This window comes from Gobio gobio, assembly GCF_949357685.1.
Source record: "Gobio gobio genome assembly, chromosome: 19".
In the NCBI taxonomy this organism is placed as follows: Eukaryota; Metazoa; Chordata; class Actinopteri; order Cypriniformes; family Gobionidae; genus Gobio; species Gobio gobio.
The window spans coordinates 43,898,764-43,922,611 of NC_137112.1; the positions used below are offsets into that span (position 1 = coordinate 43,898,764).

At 39.8% G+C, this 23,848-nt stretch overlaps 2 protein-coding genes across 2 annotated transcripts in view; both read right to left on the reverse strand.

The window, feature by feature from the left end:
* erc2 (ELKS/RAB6-interacting/CAST family member 2) overlaps window positions 1-15,841 on the reverse strand; it is a gene marked incomplete at its 3' end in the record, with an annotated part of 77,015 nt that extends 61,174 nt beyond the window's left edge. The window contains exons 1-2 of the mRNA XM_079845367.1: window positions 15,794-15,841; window positions 10,206-10,938 (exon numbers count right to left, since the gene is read on the reverse strand). Coding sequence (XP_079701493.1) covers window positions 10,206-10,859 — 654 coding nt within the window. The 5' untranslated portion in view covers window positions 10,860-10,938; window positions 15,794-15,841. The remainder of the gene's footprint in view (window positions 1-10,205; window positions 10,939-15,793) is intronic.
* A 3,613-nt stretch (window positions 15,842-19,454) lies between these two features.
* Window positions 19,455-23,848, reverse strand: part of bsnb (bassoon (presynaptic cytomatrix protein) b) — a gene marked incomplete at its 5' end in the record, with an annotated part of 153,961 nt that continues 149,567 nt past the window's right edge. The window contains one exon of the mRNA XM_079845371.1: window positions 19,455-22,292. The remainder of the gene's footprint in view (window positions 22,293-23,848) is intronic.

Consider the following 23,848-nt stretch of genomic DNA (forward strand, 5'->3'; position numbering starts at 1 on the left):
ATTAACCTCCCGGAGCCGTGTGGAGCAGTTATTTGACGGACAGATGCATTTTTTATGGACTAAAACAGAGCAACAATTACTGCTATTATAAAGCTTGGATGAGCCAGGACTTTTTTAATATAACTCCAATTGTATTCGTCTGAAAGAAGAATGTCATATACACCTAGGATGAGGGTGAGTAAATCATGGGCTAATTTTCATTTTTGGAGTGAACTATCCTTTTAAGTGTCTCCAACTAAGCAAGCCAATTCAATTTGATACAATTCCATTAAAATATTTTACATTGGAAATGGAAAAGTCAAGTACTGGGCATAGTATACCGAAACATATTCAAAAATAGCAGGTCACACTGCATTCAGATCGTCCCAAGTGATATCCTGTGACGAAGGATCTCTGATCACCATCACTGCGGCCCACCTATCGCCTGCCCACCTCCAGACTCACAGCAGGAACATGTGGCCATGAGGTGGGGTGTGTGAGAATAGAGAACTGCTAACAGCATGTGATGACGTGCCCCTTTTACTAATTGAGTCTGGTCACCACTGTTATAAACCTAGCACGACGTGTCTCCTTTGTGGAGCCGGTCTCTTCAGTACATGCACAGAACAACAAGTGTCCTTGAGGTCCAGACGCGGCGGAGGACATTTATGGGCTGCAGCTAAAGCCTCACTTTAAGACAGAAGGTCAGCAAATACTACTAAGGGGAGGCTTGCAATTGTTTTGCACTGATTTGCACAGAATCAAAAATATATTTGATGTTCTTTCGGTCACATTGCTTCACTTTCACTAGCAATTTCATTGTCTGTCGCTCGCTGCTGCTCCTTTGCTTGTCAGAAATAGGTTGGATGGATTTCAAACAAGTTTAATATTTATCGCAGCGTCCAGACTATGCAAAGCATATCTCACAAGTGCACACAATGCCCATACAGCAGAAAAGCATATATCTGTCAGATAGCAGGGACGTTTTATGTTTAAGGTTAAGCTGAACCAACCTCCTCTTTATGGACCCTTCCAAGCACAACACCTTTTTGTTTGCATATTTTGTTCACAAAAACACATTTTATATTTACATGTATGCACTTGGAAGATGATTTTTATCTAAAGCTTACATTGCATTTCAAATGCATATTTTATTAGTGATCATGTATATTCAAATGCATGGACAAACGAATACATAATATCCCATGTCTGGTGGGATCTAAACTCCGATCTAAACTCCAGGGGCTGCATAAGAAACCTCTTGCATGTCTAATCTTGTTACTTTCTACCACAGGGCACTAACCGTGTCACGGTAACACTGTCACTGGATAAGTACCTGGAGCTCTGCTAATGTCCTTTCCCATTTTCAGGGCGTTGCACGAACACACACACGCACGCACGCACAGGTGTTTGCTGGGAGCTGTGGTGACACCTTCCTGATTTAACCTTGAGGACTCAAACGAAGGGACAGCATCACGGAAGGAGAAATGAGACACACACACTTTCACAGCATAAGCCTGCCTAACTTGCATATCCAATCTCATTTGTGTTTTTCAGCATCCCTGTTCCAGTATCTCCTGCATTCAACCATGATTGAATTCTACACCACACATCTGCTCCTCAATAGCGGGCTCGCAGTAATTTTATATTTATGCAAAATAAATGCAAGTTCATTTTTTTACTTAAAGGGGACTTACAATGCCATTTTTCAAAGTCTTGATTTTGTTTTTGGGCTGTACTAGAATAGGTTTTCATGCTAGAATGTTCAAAAAACACGATTTTTCACATAATTTACATTGTTGCAGCATCTCTCTTCCAAGGGCCCTGTCCCAAATGGTACACCTCAAGTGTACAATCGCGTGTGTGTGTGTATCCATTAAGTCCACAAGACAGAAAGGGATGTCAAACTCAGTTCCTGGAAGGCCAATGGGTGCATCCCTAGTTCAGTAGTCAGGACACTGATCGAGGAGTCGGACATTTTAAGGGCTGTCTCAATCGCAGAATCCTACCAGGGCACTGAAACGTTCACACAATGCACTGTGAAAACCAGGGAGCATCGATGCTCACTATGTTCCCTTAACAGAAGTTCTGAAGAGCGAAACTTAAAGGGTTAGTTCAGCCAAAAAATTCAAATGCTGTCATTAAAGGGTAACTCAACCCCAGCTCAGAGCCTAACTCCACCCACTGGCAATATTTGAAAAATGCTGGAAAAGTGGCCAGAGCCCAGCGGAGACAGAGGGGACGTACCAAGGGCGGGGTTGAGCGGGGGGCGTGCACTTGAGACCCGCAGTGACGGATTGATTGACAGCTGACTCGCAAAGATGGAGAATGACTGGAGTGACGCCAGTAGCTTTGCAACAGAGCGATCATTCGAAGTAGTGGACTTTTCTCCCCCACCTTCACCTGAAGTGGAGGAGGGTAAATTGTCTGCAGACACAGGGCCAGGTTGGCTCAAACTGCGTTAACTCCCGATGCGGGCGATGCTAGCGAAGCAGCAGCGCAAGACAGAATGAGACAACTAACCTAATCTATGAACAGTCAAATCCTTATACTGAATGCCACTAAAAATAGATCAGATACATGCGATGTATTTTCATTCAAATTAACTGAATCAATAGGCGGCAAAGGACCAGTAAGTTCAAACCTATAATAGCCTATTATACACAGATTTCCTCAAATAAAAGACTATATACGCCAGCGTATATAGCAAGTGATAGCAAGTGTCAAGTAAGTTTCATTCATAATGTTTCTACTTCATGTAACATGACAGTTCATACTGGAGCAAAGCCGTTCTCATCATGTGATTGGGGAAAACATTTCTGAGGGCGTGGTGAGCTCGTGCCAGAGGTAGTGAGCCGTTGGAAGAACCATCATACGTCACAATGACCTACAACTTCCAGTAGGAAAATTCAACTGCAGTAGCCACCGTTCAACCTTAAGAGGGCAGCACTCAGATGGTTTTACACCATATATTATAGAATTAAAACCCTTTATACCCAAATGTCAAAACATTTACTCGAATCAATGAACAGCACTAATAAAGCCCTAGTCTTGTAGATCATGAACTACAAAAAGCTGTTTTAGGCTTTAGTTACCCTTTAATTACTCACCCTCATGTCATTCCAAACCCGTAAGACCGTCGTTCATCTTTGGAACACAAATTCAGATATTTTTGATATATTTTTAAAAGATTAGTTAATCTCTCGAGTCTTCGGTCCTTGTGTTGTTCTTTTTTCACGTGACCGCTTCCCGGTTCAGTGTCTCACAACATACACAACATTACAGTCGTATTATTGACAGAATGTTGAAATATATTTATTATTATAAAATCATCAGAAGATATGTGCAATAAACATTTGTTATGCTATCCATTCTGACCAACCCAATCTGTCCAATCTGTCTTCATAGGAAAATCCATTATTATACTAGCTAAAAAACTGAACTAAACAAACAAACAAAAAACGACACTCTTGTTTGTAAGGAAGGTTGTGAATTAACTAATTTCTGTATCCAACACGGCTGTCACGTCACGTGACAAAAGAACGAGACTCGGACCCGAAGACTCGAGAGATTAACTAATCTTTTCTGTTTCTGCATTCAGCCTATGGGGACTTGAACAAACGACTCGAACCCGAAGACTCCAGAGATTAACTAAACTTTTCTGTTTCCCGTGACTGCATAGCCTTGCCTATGGGGCTGGGACTTGATGAACGAACAACTCGTACCCGAAGACTCGAGAGGTGAACTAATCAATTCTGTTTCCTGTACAGAACGTATGGGATGTTGCACATGCGCGGTCAACACAAAATGAGCGAATTGCTCTCTGAGACAACCCGTTGTTCTCAAGTCGTATTAAAGATTTGTTCAAAATGAACAAGTCGTTCATGAACGACACATCACTAATGTTCATTGTAACTCGGGAAACAGACTCGTTGAACTATGCTGATAATGCCGGAACTTGCGACCATAGTTGGCTAATGATGCTTTTGGGAAATGCAAAATGTGCTCTGATTGGTCGGCTGGACCATTGTGTTGTGATTGGTCAACCGCTTCTAGAATGTTTTGGAAATGTCACGCCTCTAACCATAACAGCGAGTTTTAACTAACACAACTCAACCAACCAGGACCCTTTATTTTCTGTATGCCTTGGACAGGAATTATTTAAATGAAGAATATTGTGATGTGTTTGTTCCTGGAAGAAAACTCAAGGCTACAATCAAAGCCATTCAGGGAGTTCAGAGATATAGAGAATAACTCCCTTTGGAGTGGACTTTGACTTTGTGCTTTATCATTTTGCAGACCCTTTTCCAAGCTCAAACCGCAACATTACACACTAAAGAAAGCATAATAGAGCCTCTTAAATACAGAACCTCTCAATGTAGCTAATCTTGCTTCTTACGTTTTTCCCTTGAGAAACACACCTTAAATATCACATATGATATGAGAGTTTCAGAAGAGATCTCAACAATGTCTCACACTGTGCTTAGATTTTAAAAAAAGATACCAGGCTGGACACCAGTCTAATTAGCATCTATTTTTAAGAATCTTCAATCGAACATGAGAACTCCATTAAATCCCCTGAGCAACGAGCGTGATTCTGTCTCGCACTTCCAGATCTATTTGCTCCAGGTCATTCGGGTTATTTAGATGGCACTTGTTCACTGCAATTTTCAAATAAACTATTTGACCGGGCCTTTATTAAACCACTCCAATATTAATTTGTCCTTGTGTGTAGGAGCTGACCTGTTGATAATGAACTACCTCACAAGCTTCAGTTTCTAGTCACCTCCTGCAATACTGCGCCCATTTCCAATAAAACCCATTTCCACCCCACGGCTGCTAATTTATGCAGTTGTTTTACTTTAGATCTTTGAAATTCTAACTTCTTTAGTCTTCATCCTCACAAATGCCCTTCATGTACAACATGAATACTTGAACTGGAGGGTTTTTATCCAGAAAATATGATAGTAATATAAAGGATTCACAAGTCATTTGCAAGGAAATTATGTACCCGCTAGGGTTATTGTTTTTTTTAAATTATTATTCAAAATAAACTTCTGCAGCCCAGAAACTGAATATTTAAGCAAATGGCATATTTCACCATTTCACTTTTGTAAAAAAAATCTTCTAACAAAACAGTCACATTGCAATGATACATTATGAGATTTAGAAGGAAAAATACTGTGCCCGTTTAACGCATTTTTTTTATTCATTTGCATGCATTATCTGTGTTGTTTTAGCACCCAATTCTCTAAAGGAATTATGCAAATCTGGTAACTGCGCAAAAGAATTGTGCATAACGCAATTTGCAAGATCCAGATACCTGAACTGGCTCTTGAAAATGCAGAAAGCACATTTGTTTGCATGATAAATCAGGAAATAGCATTCTTCAACATTTGATGATTAACTGCTGCCGAGATCAGTAGAAAATGTTCCGAAACGTCCCTATTAAATAAACACACACTGTTAATTGCAGTAGGCAAATTTACTTTTGCGAATACAATGCAATCCATAATAAGCCCAAAGAGATCTGTTTGCATTTAAATGAACGGCAATGACTTAATTTAAATACACATGGCACCTGGTTAAGCTCAACTAAGAATAAGACAAAGCCGAAATACAATAAAATTGTGGGTTTGCCCACCAGCGCATAGTAATAAAATGTCACTAAATTCAGAGAAATGCAATTCAGTCAAATTATTGAACCGGTAAAAGGCCTGAATGATTTGCGAGACTCTTGATATGGAATTTACAATATACAGGATCCATATGTCATCCAAAATATGTGTGAAAATGCCATATGGTGCCTTAGAGGATGGGTGAATAGAGTAACGGAGAACAAGATGGATAGGAAGGACACAGGACGAGAAAGAGAGAGGAAGAAGCACAGAGTGAGGATGTGTGACAGGAAAGGAGCCAAAAAGAGAGAGATTCTCAGAGAGAGCGAGAATAATGGAGAGCGGTAGAGTGAAATGGTGGCGGAGAAGACAAGGAATCAGATGGAGGGAAACAAAGTCTTTTAGACAAGCATTTGTCCTTGACATTGCTTCTTCTCCTGGCCTCGTGCAGCGTGCTGACGGAGAGCGATTTAACTAGGCCACTGCTCCACTCTCAGACAGAAACACACAGATAGACAGGAAGAGGTGAGACTGTGAGAAAACAAATGTCTCCAGTCCTCAACTGTTGAATACATGAAACTGATCTTGAACCGTCACCCTTTTTTGTAGATTGTTAATCAATATGGCACGGGAGGTAGCGCTACACTGTTTATACAGTCAAACTGAACAATAAAGAGCTGTATTAAGTAGGGATGCACCTAATCCAGATTTATGGGGTTCGGCCGAATACCGAATCCACTGGTTAAGATTCTGCCGAATCCGAAACCAAATACCGAATCCTACTCCCATCCTCAGTCCATTATCACAGTAAACACATTAACGAAGTAAACAACGTCCACAGCAGTAGGGATGCTATTGACCATTTAACCGTTAACCTAAAGTAAGAACTTTGACCGATCAATACTACCAGTTAAAGGGTTTAAATGTTTTTAATGCTTTTTTGTTTGTTTGTTTTTTGATGCATGGTTAAGAAAAATATGCTTTATTATTTGTTCACGGATCGCGTTGACATGTGCAACCACAAACCAGATATATCTCGCAAAATGAAGCAATGGAAAAGCTTACTGTGTGGGACTATTTCGACAGAAAAATACAGGCTCCTGACTGGTGGAAAGCAAATGAAAGGCGCTTCCCGAGGCTGGCCACTCTGTATACCCGGGACATCAGTGCCATCTGAAGACTTGTTTAAGGCTTTTAATAGTGTGGTTCTGGTCAAGTTTACTAAAGTAAACATTGTCGCGTATGTTCTTCTCGCCGCTGTTTCCTGATGGTTTATGGAAAAATTACCCCGAGTCGTCCTCTGTTGTTTCAAAGAACAGCACAACGGAGAGCGCAGGAGGTGCGAGCGCGCGCGCGCGCTGTCAGCCGAGGCTCGCGCGCTATGGAGACAGAAGGACTGAGGTTGTTTTCTGCCGCGGGTTTAAATATCAACAGGCTGCCCTCCAGACTAACCCACATCACTTAGACATGTTACTTAAAAAACAAACAAACAAACAAAAAACATACAAGGTGTAGATTGAGGTAGCCTAGGCCTTCTATTTTTATTTGACCAAAGCTTACGTTCTTTAAAGCTTACGGATTCAGTGTATTTTCGTTCTTAATTTGGTTATTATTTAAGTGAAAAATATTTAGTGTAGGCCTATGTATTTTATTCTTTTTATTTATATTTTATCTGATCTATATGTCTGTAGATTCCTTCACGCACAACTCGTAGACTATTATCTCGGATGTTTCATGCGCAAATGTTTTAACAGCGGCTGTTGTTTAGGGTCCTTGTCATCACGAGACAAATCGGACTGAACATGTAGCTCGACTTGAATCGCCTTCTTTTGACTTAAAGTAGCTACTGCCACGTTTCCTTTTCATGAGTTCCATTTTCACTTTCAACGGCGGCATCATTACGTTAGACCCGCGGGGCGCGCATAGTGCAAGCATATAGGGTTCGGGTTCGGTGGAAAAAAATTCTGAGGTTCGGCAGAAACCGAACCCCGTCAAAAAGCCCAATATTCGGCCGAATCCGAACCCGAATCCTGGATTCGGTGCATCCCTAGTATTAAGCACCCTGTATTAAGTCCCTTTCAGGAAAGTCAGTTCACTTGGCGGCCATATTGGCAACACTAATCTCGAACAAGTTCTCAAGATTGGTTGTGGTTCTCAAACCATTACTGAATCATTTTTGCTTAGTGGCAGAGCTCATTATCCTGCTGAAAGAGCCACAGCCACCAGGGAATACCGTTTCCATGAAAGGGTGTACATGGTCTGCAACAATGCTTAGGTAGGTGGGACGTGTCAAAGTAACATCCACATGGATGGCAGGACCTAAGGTTTCCCAGCAGAACATTGCCCAAAGCATCACACTGCCTCCGCCGGCTTGCCTTCTTTAGACATGTTTAATAGAAAACATGATTCATCAGACCGGGCCACCTTCTTAATACCTTCTTCCATTGCTCTGTGGTCCAGTTCTGATGCTCATGTGCCACTGTTGGTACTTTTGGCGGTGGACATGGGTCAGCATGGGCACCCTGACTGATCTACAGCTATGCAGCCCCATACGCAACAAACTGTGATGCACTGTGTATTCTGACACCTTTCTATCAGAACCAGCATTAACTTCTTGAGCAATTTGAGCTCCAGTAGCTCGTCTGTTTGATCGGACCACACGGGTCAGCCTTCGCTCCTCACATGCAACAATGAGCCTTGGCCGCCCATGACCCTGTCGCCGGTTCACCACTGTTCCTTCCTTGGATCACTTTTGATAGACACTGACCACTGCAGGCCGGGAACACCCAACAAGAGCTGCAGTTTTGGAGATGCTCTGACCCAGTCGTCTAGCCATCACAATTTGGCCCTTGTCAAACTCACTCACATCCTTACACTTGCCCATTTTTCCTGCTTCTAACACATCAACTTCGAGGACAAAATGTTCACTTGCTGCCTAATATATCCCACCCACTAACAGGTGCTGTGATGAAGAGATAATCAGTGTTATTCACTTCACCTGTCATAATGTTATGCCTGATTGGTGTGTGTATATTTAAGAGAGTTTTACCAGTACCCAATTCTTTTTAGAGTGCTCTTAAAAGAGAACATTTTTGTAATATAGCAACTTGGCAGAATAAAAATAGAATTCAACTGGTGTGCGGTCACACGTATCCGAATATAAGACATTCTACAATGGCTTTGAACGAGGCTCATCTCCTTACATTTTAGAGCCAGAACTGTCTAAAATGTGTTCCAGTGTCTGTGGCTCTGGCCTGCCCATTGAGAGAGTGCCACATCCGATTAAATTATGAAATATTAATGATTATAAGAGCCTCTTTCCAGAAGTGCCACATAAAAGACAGACAACCCAAAAAAGAAATCAGCTGTGAAGAGACTTAAAGAGCATGAGAGTGGGTGGGGAAAAAAAGAGTGAGAGCGTGATTACACAGTTGAATGAGACACAGAACGGAGGAGAAGAAAGGAACACAGCCCACAGATGACACCAAAACTGGAGGCAGGAGCAGCAACCTTGGCAACAGACGAAGAATTCTAGGCGTTTCCCTCAAGCAGGGAACTTTTACTGATAGCCAGCTAAACTAGTTAAAGGGAAAGTTCACCCAAAATGAAAATTATGTCATCCCCACGTCGTTTCAAACCTGTTTGACTTTCTGTGTGCCGTGGAAAAGGAATAGTGTTCACAGTGCTACACATTTTCCATTCCACAGATTTGACCAACATGAGGGTGAATAAACCAAAGACAGTTTTTCTTTTTGGGTTGACTTTTTTTTTAAAGGGTAGTAATAACCATTCAAAAGTTTGGGGTCTGTATTTTTTAAATGTTTTTGAAAGAAGTCTCTTATGCTCACAAATGCTGCATTCATTTGATCAAAAATAAAGTAATTTAATGTATTAATTTCTGTAATAGCAAAGCTAAATTTTCACAAATCTTTCTAATATGCTGATTGCTGCTCAAAAATGTATTATTATTATTATTATTATTATTATCAATGTTGAAAAGAGTTGTGCTGCTTAATATTTTTGTAAAACATTTTCAGTATTCTGTGATGAATAGAAAGTTCAAAAGAACGGAATTTGAAATAGAAATCTTTTGTAACATCATAAATGTCTGCCATTTTGATCAATATAATGCATCCTTTCTGTATAAGAGTATTAATAATATAAAAAACTACCTACCCCAAACTTTTGAACGGTAGTGTCCATCAAACATCTTGCTAAGCTTATAAAAAGTCTTGAGAAGACAGTAAATGATCTATGAATGCCATAATCTATTATTTAAACATCTTAGCAAAATTCATTGTTAAAAATAAAGGTTCTAAAAAGGGTTTTTATAGTACAACCTGACATCATTTGAGAACATTTTCAGTTCTACGTATTGGTGGTACAAAGAAAAACCCGATTGGCTTTTCCTCTGTGAAAGGATTAATATCTAGAACCAATATACTGATTTGAAGAACATATAATGTACCATCAATAACTTTTTCTCCAAAGAACTATACAAACATCTCAAGAACCCTAGAACATGGAAAATAATAACCTCTGAAGAACCTTTATTTTAAAATGTACTATTAATAATAGTCTTATTCATGGTAAGGTAACCATCCTTACCTGATTCTCCTCATGGGTCACCCGCATCTGTTCTTTGAGGATAGAAGTGCGCGCTGCCTCCTCTTTCCTCATCACGCGTTCTTTCTTCAGCTCGGGGCTCCAGAAGCTCTTGATGCTGTTGGCGGAGGAGCCCAGCTTGCTGTCCTTCAGGTCAAGCTCCCTTCGGAGGAGATCGTTTTCTCTCTGCATGTCCCGTAGCTGTGCCTGGAGCTCCAAAAGCTCACCGCCACCTCCCCTGACCGCATGCCGCAGCAGGGCAGACGGCGTCCCCTGGTGGTGGAGCATAGACAGCGAGCCCAGGTCACCGTAAGACAGCAGGTCGGCGTGCGGGAGTCCTGCCGTGTGGATGTTAGGGGTGCTGCCCATGGCCGTGACCCGAGCGCCGTACATCGCTCGACTCGTGGCCCGACCGAGTGTCATGGTGCCTTTGGGGTAAGTAGCCGTGGATCCAACGGCTTCGTGGTCGCTCAAGTACATAGGGCCAGATGTGGCGTAGGCAGCATTGAGGGACTGGATGTTCTCCATGGATAAGGTCTTGCCGCCCGAACTGCCGCTGTTGGCTCGACGGTGCCCCAACCGAGGAGAGCGGGGCAGCCGCGGGGAGCGAGCGGGACTGCCCTCGATGTGGCCGACGGCGCGCGCGCTGCCATACATCTCCCAAGGTTCTGTAACACGGAGAGCCTGGTGTCCGTAAGAAAAGCCCCTCACAGATTGACACGGTGTTTAGTGCATCCTAGAGAAGAGAACACAAGTCACACACTTCAAAATGACATGTTTGTTCAGTGCGTAGTTTAAACTGAGAAAATGCAATATTCCCAAATGGATTCAACATACACTAGAAGAACAAAGACTTATTCACTAGAAGTCTATCACCACAAATTCTAGCAGATCACTAATGTTTTACATATGAAGCTTCTTTGAAACACAAAGATATTTGTATTGTGTAATGCGGTATATAAATAAAGGTGACTTGACTTAGGGGAAAGTTCCTTCATATAACCGTAAAACCTTTTTCAGTCCTTTTCTAGTCAGCTCTACCCTGCACAGACAAAGATAGATTTCTAGCCAATTAATATTTTAGAGCTATGCATATTTCTTTCATTCACAACAGCCTAGACTTAATCAAACCGCAAATATGTATTAAGTTCGGGAGAGACATTTTGTTCTTTTTCATTTCAAAGAAAAACGTAACTTCCTTCAAATTTCGTTCTAGATAACGGCAGCGTCTATTCTTCAGAAAGATGAGTCGAAATGAAAAGTGCCCCGCAGTTTTTCTCAGAGGTGGGGACCACTTGCTGCTCGCGGGGATCACGCTGATGCTGTGGAGAGGGTTGCTATGGCAACAGTGACTGAGATGATGAAGGAGAGAGCACCTGTTTTCACTCGTATGAAAAGTGAGGATGTGTGGGCATTCATGGGCGTGATGGGCGCGAGAGAGAGTGAGAAATCTACATTTATGCTGAAATGAAAGGAAGCCGGTATGCAGATGGCCTGGTCATCTGTGCACTTCCGTGCCAGAGGAAGGACATGTCCGGCATTCATCTATGCCATCCAGAGACCATATATAGCACACCATACTGGACAAACGAACAAAAAAGGAAAGGACTGCACCCAAATGCCAAAATTTGTACCTACAGCTTGCCTAGCCAGCCTGCTTTCTGGGTGCTTTCTAACCACGGGTCAAAAGAGCCCTTCACTCCAAAAATATTCTGTTAAATTTACAGTAAAAAAGGCAACTGTGGTAGCTAGAAATTCACTGTAAAGATGCAATGACAATTTCCAGTATTATGGGAATACATAGAGGTGTCTGCATCATTTACAACATATAACCGTGTTTTACCAAAATCTGCTTTTTACCTAAAACTGTACTGATATCCATAATAAAGGTGGTAAAAGGGAAAGCCTCATGGTGAATCAGACTCCATTGTATGTGTCCTGTCCGTTAAACAACACTAACTTGACACTGGCATAATTAAATATTCCCAATGTTCATTACTGATAACAAAAATGAGAAGAAACTAACTATTTATACTGCATAAAATATACAGTGGTAACACTTTACAATAAGGTTCGTTAGTTAACATGAACTAATAATGAACTGCACTTATAAAGCATTTATTTATCTGTTGATATGTTAATTTCAACATTTACTAATGCATTATTAAAATCGTGCTAACATTAGTTAATGCACCGTGAACTAACATGAACAACTGGATTTTTATTAACTAACATTAACAAAGATTAACTAATGTTGAGGTGTTGTTCATGGTTAGTTCATGTTAACTAATGCACTAAGCAACCTTATTGTAAAGTGTTACCCATACAGTCAAACTTCTCACTATTAACTATGACTCTTGCCTCATAAAACTCCTAATTACTGCTTATTAATAGTTTGTAAGGTAGTTGTTAAGTTTAGGTATTGATAGGATTAAGGAAGTAGAATATGGTCATGCAGAATAAGGCATTAAAGGGTTTGTTCACCCAAAAAGGAAAATTCTGTCATTAATTACTTACCCTCATATCGTTCGACACCCGTAAGACCTCCGTTCATCTTCAGAACACAAATGAAGATATTTTAGTTGAAAGCTGATGGCTCTGAAAGGCCTCCATTGGCACAATGGCACGGTTCAAGACCCTTAAAAGGTACTAAAGACGTCGTTACAAAGTCCATCTCACTACAGTGGTTCTACAATAACTTTATGGAGTGACGAGAATAGTTTTTGTGCGCAAAAAAACCCTAAATAACGACTTATATAGTGATGACGATTTCAAAACATTGCATCACGAAGCTTCGAAACGTTATGAATCAGTGAGTCGAATCAGCAGTGTGAATCGCCAAATTTCAGCAGTTTGGCGGTTTGACACGCGATCCGAATCATGATTCGACTCACTGATTCATAACACTTCGAAGCTTCATGACTTTGTAACAACGTCTTTAGTACCTTTTAAGGGTCTTGAGAGTAAACCGTGCATTGTGCCAATGGAGGCCTTTCAGAGCCATCAGATTTCAACTAAAATATCTTCATTTGTGTTCTGAAGATAAACGGAGGTCTTACGGGTGTCGAACGACATGAGGGTAAGTAATTAATGACAGAATTTTCATTTTTGGGTGAACTAACCCTTTAATATGCGCTTTATCAGTACTATCAGCATGCTAATAAGCAACTAGTTAACAGTGAGAATTGGACCCCAAACTTAAGTGTTACCAAATGGCAATGTCACTGTTTATTGTTTTTTTTTTTACTGTAAAATATAAAAAATTTAATAGTTTTTTACTTGCAAAACCCATCAATTTGACAGTATTTTAATGCAAAATGACATATAAAGCTATGTTAACTTAGGGTGTGTTCACACTTGTACAGTAGTTTGGTTCTCTTAGTTCTTTTGGTCTGGACCAAAAAAAGAAATTTATATATTTAGTCCTGGTTATCTTAGGTGTTGTTCACACTGTCCTTTTTAAGACCGAACCTGAACAATTATGATGCATATTTTGCGATGGAACATTCAAAACATCGCTGTGTTCTGTGCTAAACACACTCGTTGTATGTGCGTAGCCTACATGTGATGGTATTTTTAACAGCTGAGAACTCATGAAGAGCTTATAAAATGTGTATGGGAGTCAAAACAGCGCCATGAATTCCTCTGTTACACACAAACAAAGATCTGCTGCCAGAAGATGGCATTCCCCAGGTCTGTACCGAACTGTAATGGGCAACGCAGCTCCCATGACAAGAAAAACAGGTACGTTTGCGCATTCTGTCACATCATGTCTTGTTTTTTGGTTTGTCTTTGGTCCGTGTTGCCTTCGTATTTCAGTCGAACTGCACCAGAGTTCATTTGGAGACTGAGACCCTTCTTTTCAGCGGCCTCGGTCTGCTTGTTTGGTGCGTAACAGGGTTCGGATGGCAGCGTTCACACTTATTCAAATGAATAGGGCAATCACACCAGAGTTAGTTTCAATTGAACCAAACCTACCAAGTGTGAGTTCATCAATTAACTCAATTTACTGCAGAAAAATCATAATGCCAAAGTCAATCTCAGTGTAAAATATCACCTCTCCGGTAGGATTTGAGATATCATTCATGTCCATATAGCACAGATGCCGCAAGATGAGTTAGACTGAAGTTAGTTTGGCTACCTTTTGGCTATACTGTGTAATGATGGGGACGTTTGCCTCAGGAAATACCACTAATTCAACTATACTTTCTGAAGCTTCATCTTCTCTTCATTTCCAACACTAAGGTCATGGGTTTGATTTCCAGGGAACACATGAGAAGATGTACATCTTGAATGCACTCGAATTCATTTTAGATCAAATTATCTGCCAACAGTATTAATTAAACAAGCAAATGTAGCTTTTTGGTCTCAACGGACGTAGCTAACAAAGACTGAGCTGGTTACTGTCAGCAAAGAGACTTAAAACTCTGAGAACTGAATGACAGAGAGGGCTTTTTTGGGTCAGAAATATATAGAAGCCAGCTGCTCTCCAGCATAAATGGCTTAATCAAGGTGGCGGGGTGTGTATCATGAGCCACTGACTCTCTCTCTGCCACCCACTCTGAAGCTCAAAACTCTGAGTTCATAGAGGCACAAAGGGCAAATTACCTAGACTTCAATAACACAACATGTTAAAAGAGGAACTGGTCATGCGATACATCTGTTGTGTGGAATGCGGATTAACCAAGACATTAATGTTCAGTGCATGCATGAGCAATTGCAATTCAACAAGTCAAAATTCACTATATAGAATTTCCATACCGGTAAATCACCATTTTTAAATTCCCTATATGTCAAGGTATAAAACAAGGTTCTCTTCTCAATTATATCTTAATAATATTTAAAGTAGGCTAATATTAAATAAAACGATTTTGAAGCAACACTTACAGATGCCTGTAGGTCACATCTTGAAAAAAAAAAAAAAAAAAAAACGTTCCTTGTCGCCAGAGACACTGTTCAAAAACCAATAAATTATTGGATCTTTTGAAGATCAGACAGAACCGCATGTGAAAGCCCTCCCTTATCCTTCAGCCACTGGCCGCGCGGATAACATCTGCTCTCTGATTGGCTTTCAGCAATGTCAATCATCCCCCAAAAATCACTCCTAGAGGCTGACAAGTCATACATGCCCATGTTTTTTCCTAAATGAGAAGATATCACTGAGAAAACCACAAAACGCAATGTATATTTAAAAACGTAATACACCTAAGTTAACATTTAACACAGTGATAGGTGTATCCAAGATTATTAAGCTTAATAAATATCATTTCTAACATCGAATTATTCTCATTTAGACCGCACACAGAAACGTCCACAGAGAAAATATCAACCGTTTATGAAGATAAACTAGCACTAATATTCATTTTGGTTCCGAGTATTGAATGAATCCTAAAGCAAATGCATTTGAAACGGCATCGATCGACGATTCATCTCGTTCATACTACAGCGGATTTAAGCTCATTTTTCCATCATTCTAAATTAATATAATTAGCTCAAATCGATAAATCCATCCTAACTTCGATCCTTTAATGCAAACTCTTCCTAAACGGGGTGAATGAGAGCCAGTGTGCCGTTAGATCACGTTTCGTTACCTTTTCAGCGTCGTCGCCGCTCCATCACTGTGCGGGTCCCCCAGCATCAGCATCAGCGTCCCACGTCTTGCATCCACTCCAGCATCAGCATTCCGCGCTCTGATTGGACACACGCACACAAGCCCGGCCCCCGAACGCATAAATGAGCTTCAGATTTAAAGGGCCAGCGCAAAAAGTGACAGAGGAGAAGCGTCGACCACGAGGCGTTGTCATGCATGCATGTATCATGCATTTTGTATGTATGGCACTGTATTATCAATTGATAAGCTCATTTTGAAGTCATTGTCATCGTCTATAAATACTATTAACGCAAGGGTTAAATAAGGTTAAGCCATGATGAGCAAAGGCACATAGGACAATCCTTCAAATTAATCTCAAGCAAATATACAATTGTTAATATTTAACTTTATACATAACACACACACACACACACACACACACACACATATATATATATAGGCACACACACACACATGTGTGTATATATATATATATATATATATATATATATATATATATATATATATATATATATATATATATATATATATATATATATATATATATATGTATGTATGTATGTATGTATATATATGTGTGTGTGTGTGTGTGTGTGTGTGTGTGTGTACTTTTTTCATTTTTAAACCACCCAAAGGAAAACTGAGAAGTTTGCATGAAGTTGACAGATGAGCGACCCACTGTCTGCGGCCATGCCAATCATATGCAGCCAAGTGTGGTCATGTGGTCATGTGACCACTGCTGTAATTGGCTTTGATGCCTCCGGTGCTTTGTGATTGGCTGACTGTCACAGACTTCCCCTCCAGCTCCAGCTTCAGACGTGATGCTTGCGGTTGGGGACTGTCAGAGGTCTGTCTTTAAAATGCCCTGGACATTGACTATTAAAGTAGAAGAGAACAGATACAATATAAGAAGATTGTGACCGCAAATGTTTTGCTGTTGTTTAAGGAGTGCAATGTCAGATAGTTTGGGTGAAGGGTAAAGGGTTAGTTCACCCAAAAATGACAATTCTGTCATTATTTACTCACCGTATGTCGTTACAAACACATAAGACTTTCGTTCATCTTCAGAACACAAATCAAGATCTTTTTGATGAAATCTGAGAGTTTCTGTCCCTCCATTGACAGCTACGCAACTACCACTTTGACGCTTCAAAAAGTTCATAAAGAGATCATAATACTAATCCATATATATTGAGTAGTTTAGTCTAAATTTTCTGAAGAGAATCGATTGTTTTATATATTGAATTTAAGCTTTTATTCACATAAACATTCATCAACTGAACTCACACATCGGTTGTGAGAAACGGAAGCTCAAGCATGTTCGATTGACGTGCAAGAACCAATGAGGTTCATTCTTGTGTTACACAGCACCTTTGAGCTTCAGCAAGAACCAATGAGGTTCATTCTCGTGTTACGCATCACGTTTGAGCTTCAGCAAGAACCAATGAGGTTCATTCTTGTGTTACGCATCACGTTTGAGCTTCAGCAAGAACCAATGAGGTTCATTCTTGTGTTATGCATCACGTTTGAGCTTCTGCAAGAACCAATGAGGTTCATTCTTGTGTTACGCATCACGTTTGAGCTTCTGCAAGAACCAATGAGGTTCATTCTTGTGTTACACATCACGTTTGAGCTTCTGCAAGAACCAATGAGGTTCATTCTTGTGTTACGCATCACGTTTGAGCTTCAGCAAGAACCAATGAGGTTCATTCTTGTGTTACGCATCACGTTTGAGCTTCTGCAAGAAACAATGAGGTTCATTCTTGTGTTACGCATCACGTTTGAGCTTCTGCAAGAACCAATGAGGTTCAATCTTGTGTTACACATCACGTTTGATTTTCTGCAAGAACCAATGAGGTTCATTCTTGTGTTAAGCATCACGTTTGCACTTCCACAAGAACCAATGAGGTTTGTTCGGTTGAGCTTCTGTTTATGTTCACTTACCAATGTTTAAAATGTGAATAAAAGCCAAAATTCATTCTGTTCATCATATAAAGTGATCAAGTCTCTTCTGAAAATTGACTAAACCCTTAAAGGGGCTATATGCAACTTTTTCCCCAAAATAAACGTAACAATAGCCTTTTTATTTTACCATTTATGACTGAAACATCTCCTGATGAGCATACTGACACCTTGTCCGCTCACAGTGGGTGCACCTATAAGCCTGTATCCTATTTTTCCTATTTTCTGGCGGGTCGTTTTTTCCCGCGCTGTCTGCGGATGTGACGTCACCACCGCTGCGAGAGCGAGCAGAAAATAAGAGCAGTTCTGTCGCGAGTTTAAATTTCAGAAAAACGCATATAGCCCCTTTAAATACATATGGATTAATTTTACGATCTCTTTATGAACTTTTTGAAGCATCAAAGTGGTAGTTGCGTAGCTGTCAATGGAGGGACAGAAATTACTCAGATTTCATTAAAGAGATCTTCATTTGTGTTCTGAAGATCCTTACGGGTTTGGAACGACATGTGTAATTAATTACATCATTTTAATTTTGGGGTGAACTAACCCTTTAAATTCATATAATGTTCATAATAAATTGTAAGGTATGAACGTAATGTAGCTTGGAAACACTTTTTTTGGTCACTTTTAACAGCTTTAACTGATTTCAATGTGACCTGTAAAAGTTTACAGCAAAATGACTTGATTAGCCTGTGCGTGACTCAACATTACCAACCAGTCCCTAGGTGCTGTGAATAATGTCTGATCACAGCGCTTATGCTACAAGCCGTCCTGGTGCTGAGGGATTTTAGCAAATGTTGACGATGAGCGTGTGTGACAGTGGGTGGACAAGAAAACACATACACAGTTACACAAACACACATCATCTGCGTCAGGAGGCTCGAGCATTGCTACGGACTTCACACTTATTTTAGTTAATCACTTTATCTTAATGTCGAACGAATGTTCCGTTGATCTTTCCATGAAGACACAACTGTGATAAAGTACCGCTTCTAATTGCACGGGAAAACTATTGGTTGCAAAAATCTCTGCATAGCAGGCATGTTGTCTTCCCACAACATCATTATTTCTTTTATCCTTTTACACTGGGGACACCGATTGCCAAACAAAATCAATTGCCGTCGGTGTTTGTGGCCTTTGGATAAAGAATTGAATTATCAGAGCACAAAATATTGATTATTTAGTGAGTGAGTGATTGCTATTTTTGATTCCAATCAAATTGCAGGGAGCCACAAAGTTCATTTCAAAATGCAAAATTATTCCTACAATTCATAGCTCACACTTAGACGAATGGTCCTCTGATGACACCTAGAGGTCATGTCAAAAGATGCAGTATTGCATCTTCAAATAGTGAATTTGTGTGGATTTTATCAATGCATATGCATTACTGTTGCAATGTGGACCAGGTCTACTGATATTGAATCAAAAAGTAACAAAGAAAAACTCAACATGCCTATTTGAGGTAGGCCTTGCCTATAGCACAAACGGTGCAAGATCAATTACACAACCAAACTTTATTACTTAAGTTTTAGGCATTTAAACCTAAAGTATGGGATAAGATCTTAAGATAAGAAAGAGAGATTGACATACCTTTTCTCCAAAATGTCATTTTCCTGCAATGAGCGACAGACAATACAAGAGACCATGCATGTCAATTTTAGTTTTTTGTCTTTATTCTTCTCCAGTCTGGAAACAAATTGCAGGTTCATTATTTTCATAATCACATTACATGACATGATGCACCAAAATTTATCTTTTAACAGGAATACATTGAAAAGAACACAATATTTCACAATGAATACTGGACTCACATTTAGCCCATTGCACTTACAACAGTGAGTGAATCTTCATTCGTGAGAGAATTTTTATGACGCCTCTTCTCTTTTTTCCATGTTGTTTTACCCAATTCCCTATTGAATTTATAATACAACTGCTTATTCACTCTGAACCCTCTTTTCTGGCAGTCATGATGGAAGCCACTTACATATTTTTTTCCATTGTATTTAGATTAACACAGTAGTAGGCTGTAGAAACCCTACACGGACCAAATGTTCTCGGATTGTAAGTTTCTATTTTTTTTCTCCACTGTAGTCAACAGTCATTGAGAGCCAGCAACATATATACTATGATATTTTTTTCTCATAATAATAACAATAATCATCATTATTCTTTTATACACAAAAGCACAAAAGGTTGGCAGCAAGGCCGGCGTGAAGTTGCACAAGACGGCCATCATTTTACTCATGATATTTAAACACTGTACAAAATAACCAAAGTCAGTATTTACAGCGACAGTTAGTCTATATTTGTGTGTGTATGTGTTTACATGCCTGTTCGTATATGTCCGTGTTTGCGTATTTCTATCACTGTGGCCGGCTTTTGTGGTGGCAACTTTGGCTCATGCACTTGTTATTGAATATCTCCACGGTAACAGTGATTATTCATCGTCTTAGAGTCGTGATTGCCTAAACAGCATTCCAGTATCAAAAAGGAAAAGATTCGCCTCTAACTCACCTCACGAACTCAAAATGGGGATGTTTGTGCTTTCAACGTGCATGCCCTGATTTTCATATGAATGGCATGGATGTGAATTCATGCTACATACTGTACATTGATCACGTTTACAGCAAGTCGGGTTTGAATCTTCTCCACATATAGTTTTGACTGTGGTGACTTTAAGATCACGCCATTTTCTACTATCGCATTAATGGTATTTATTTCCCATCTGTGGAAACCAGATAGGCCTATGCATTGCACGAAGACCTGTTTGTGAACTCGGTGTGAATTCAGTGCGGACACGACAACATTCGCAATGTAAAACGACGTTTCCCTGTTGGAGACGAAATAACGAGTGCATAAGCTGTGTGCCCGACTTGTAGCCAGATCAAACTGCAGACACGAAGAGCGAATGACAGCATTACGAAGAGCCAAAGAGAGCTGAGCAGAATCATGCTGCAAGCAACAGAGATGGTGGATGTCCAAGACCAACCGTCCACACAGTTAACCCTTTGGCAACAGATTCCCTGAAAACTAGGGAAGACTAGGGCTTTCATAAACATGCCACTAAAATAATAAGAAAGAAATCTAGTAGTTCGGTATTTTCATACATACAAGGTAAATACAAACATGTCCCTAGTCATATTTGAACATATCGTAACGCAGTATCGGTGAGGGATGTCGCAGTGGGAAAGGTTTTACATGGATTATTGCATAGAACATTTGAAATTAGTTCAAACCCTTTTTCTAGATGGATCTACATACCGGTAAATGTGATTTTTGGAACATCTGGATGTGGGAGAGGGTGATGGTGTAGTTCGTCGGGGTTTGTAGAAACTTATTTTACCTGTCTATGTACGACAATCACAATTGTGACGAGGAACTTGAATGCTAAATTATTGTGCTCTGTACGGATTAGCATGCTATTGCTTCAGGGGGGAGAAACAGCTATAAAAACAGTTTAGATTATCAATAATGAGGGGGGAAATTGTGTAAAGGTATAAATGATAATAATACCAAACATAAAACAAAGAAATACCCGAAATATAAATCCATAAATACACAAATCATTATCTTACATTGTGTGTTAACGAGAGATATGTACATGTTCAGCAGTATACAGTTGTGCAAAATAAATCAAATAAGGATGATATGGAACTTTAAAAAAATATGTGAGGTATACGAGTAAAAAATATTAGTAAGGCTCTTAATTTAAAAGAAAATTAGGCAAAACTGATAAAAAGCTAACACACACACAGGAAAAAAACTTTTTAGGGAATTCTGAGATAGGGTAGCGATGGCTTAATGGTTGAGGGACATGACTATGCTAACATTCTGATATTACTGACCTCTGCACTTGACCGATACGTTAAATAACCAGCTTTTTACACAAGGTGCACATGGCTTCACCCTTAGAGACTCTGAAAAGTTGTCTAGATATGGATTCATATATCTCATATATGTATACATATAGATTTTTTTGTGCGTGCATTCCATGTCCACGGTTTACACATTTGCATTCATTACACACGTGACAAAAAGGTTAAGGAAGAAACAAAAACATTCATAGAGAGGGTCAATCATCGCCATATTGGAATGTCAAGATCTTAGAAATCGAGCATACATTTTTTTTTTAAACAGTTTGTCTGAAGCCTTTGTAAGGTAGTCGTACTCCTTCACTGCTACGGTCTCTTTGAGTCTGGGCAGAGAAGTCTTCATTAGGACTGCAAAAAGCTAAGAACTGCAGCTGCTTGACATCTTCATGCTGTGTTTTGGAATAGGGAGGGTCACCTGAGCACAGATTATGTCATATAAGGGAAGACATAATTGGAAAAACCTTGAACAGAACAGGCAGTTTGGCATTTTGGGAACTGTAATTGCTTCAACGGCAACTTTGGAAACACTTTGGAAGAAAGATTTAGCCTCCATTTTTGGTTGGCTATGTAGATGTCATTGGATAGACGGTCCCCGTGAATTTCATCCTAATGTTTTCATTGAAACTTCAAGATTGGGTGAAACATCTGAAGAAAAGATAAAAGAAAACAATATTACAATATTTGGTATTTTCCCAGCATATCATAGTGAAGAGTTGGTCAAACGCTCATGGAATAAGTGCTATTAGAGGAATGCTTTGGGTTCAATGCAAATGAAAGGGTTAGTTCACCCAAAAATGAAGATTCTGTCATTAATTACTCACCCCCATGTCGTTATAAATGCTGAAAAGACTTTCATTCATCTTTAGAACACGAATGTAGATCTATTTGATAAATTTTTTTGATGAATCAAAATCAGCTACACAACTACCACTTTGATGCTTCAAAAAGTTAATAAAGAGATCTAATCCATATGAATTTAAGGGTTTAGTCAAAATTTTCTTAAGAGACTCAATCGTTTTATATGGTGAACAGATTGAATTTAGGCTTTTATTCAAATATAAACACTGATTAACTTGCACATCAGTTGTGGTAAATGGAAGCTCAAGCATGTTCGCTTGATGTGCGAGAACCAATGAGGTTCATTCTTGTGTTACGCAGCACGTTTGAGCTTCCTCAAAAACCAATGAGGTTCATTCTCGTGTTACGCAGCACGTTAGAGCTTCAGCAAGAACCAATGAGGTTCATTCTCGTGTTACGCAGCACGTTTGAGCTTCAATAAGAACCAATGAGGTTCATTCTTGTGTTACGCATCACGTTTGAGCTTCAGTAAGAACCAATGAGGTTAATTCTCGTGTTACGCATCATGTTTGAGCTTCAGTAAGAACCAATGAGGTTCATTCTCGTGTTACGCAGCACGTTTGAGCTTCTGCAAGAACCAATGAGGTTCATTCTTGTGTTACGCAGCACGTTTGAGCTTCAGCAAGAACCAATTAGGTTAATTCTCGTGTTACTCGGCACGTTTGAGCTTCAATAAGAACTAATGAGGTTAATTCTCGTGTTACACATCACGTTTGAGCTTCAGTAAGAACCAATGAGGTTCATTCTCGTGTTACGCATCACGTTTGAGCTTCAATAAGAACCAATGAGGTTCATTCTCATGTTACGCATCATGTTTGAGCTTCAGTAAGAACCAATGAGGTTCATTCTCGTGTTACGCATCATGTTTGAGCTTCAGTAAGAACCAATGAGGTTCATTCTCGTGTTACGCATCACGTCTGAGCTTCAGTAGCAACCAATGAGGTTCATTCTTGTGTTACACAGCACGTTTGAACTTCAGTAAGAACCAATGAGGTTCATTCTTGTGTTACGCAGCACGTTTGAGCTTCGATTCTTGCGCATAATGCAGGTTTGGTTGAGCTTCTGTTTATGTTCGCTGATCAATGTTTCTATGTGAATAAAAGCCTAAATTCAATCTGTTCATCATATTAAGCAACTGAGTCTCTTCAGAAAATTTAGACTAAACTACTCAATTCATATGGATTAATTTTACGATCTCTTTATGAACTTTTTGAAGCGTCAAAGTGGTAGTTGCGTAGCTGTCAATGGAGGGACAGCAATGTCTCAGATTTCATCAAAAAGATCTTGATTTGGGTTCCGACGATCAACGAAAGCCTTAGGGGTTTGGAACGACAAGAGGGTGA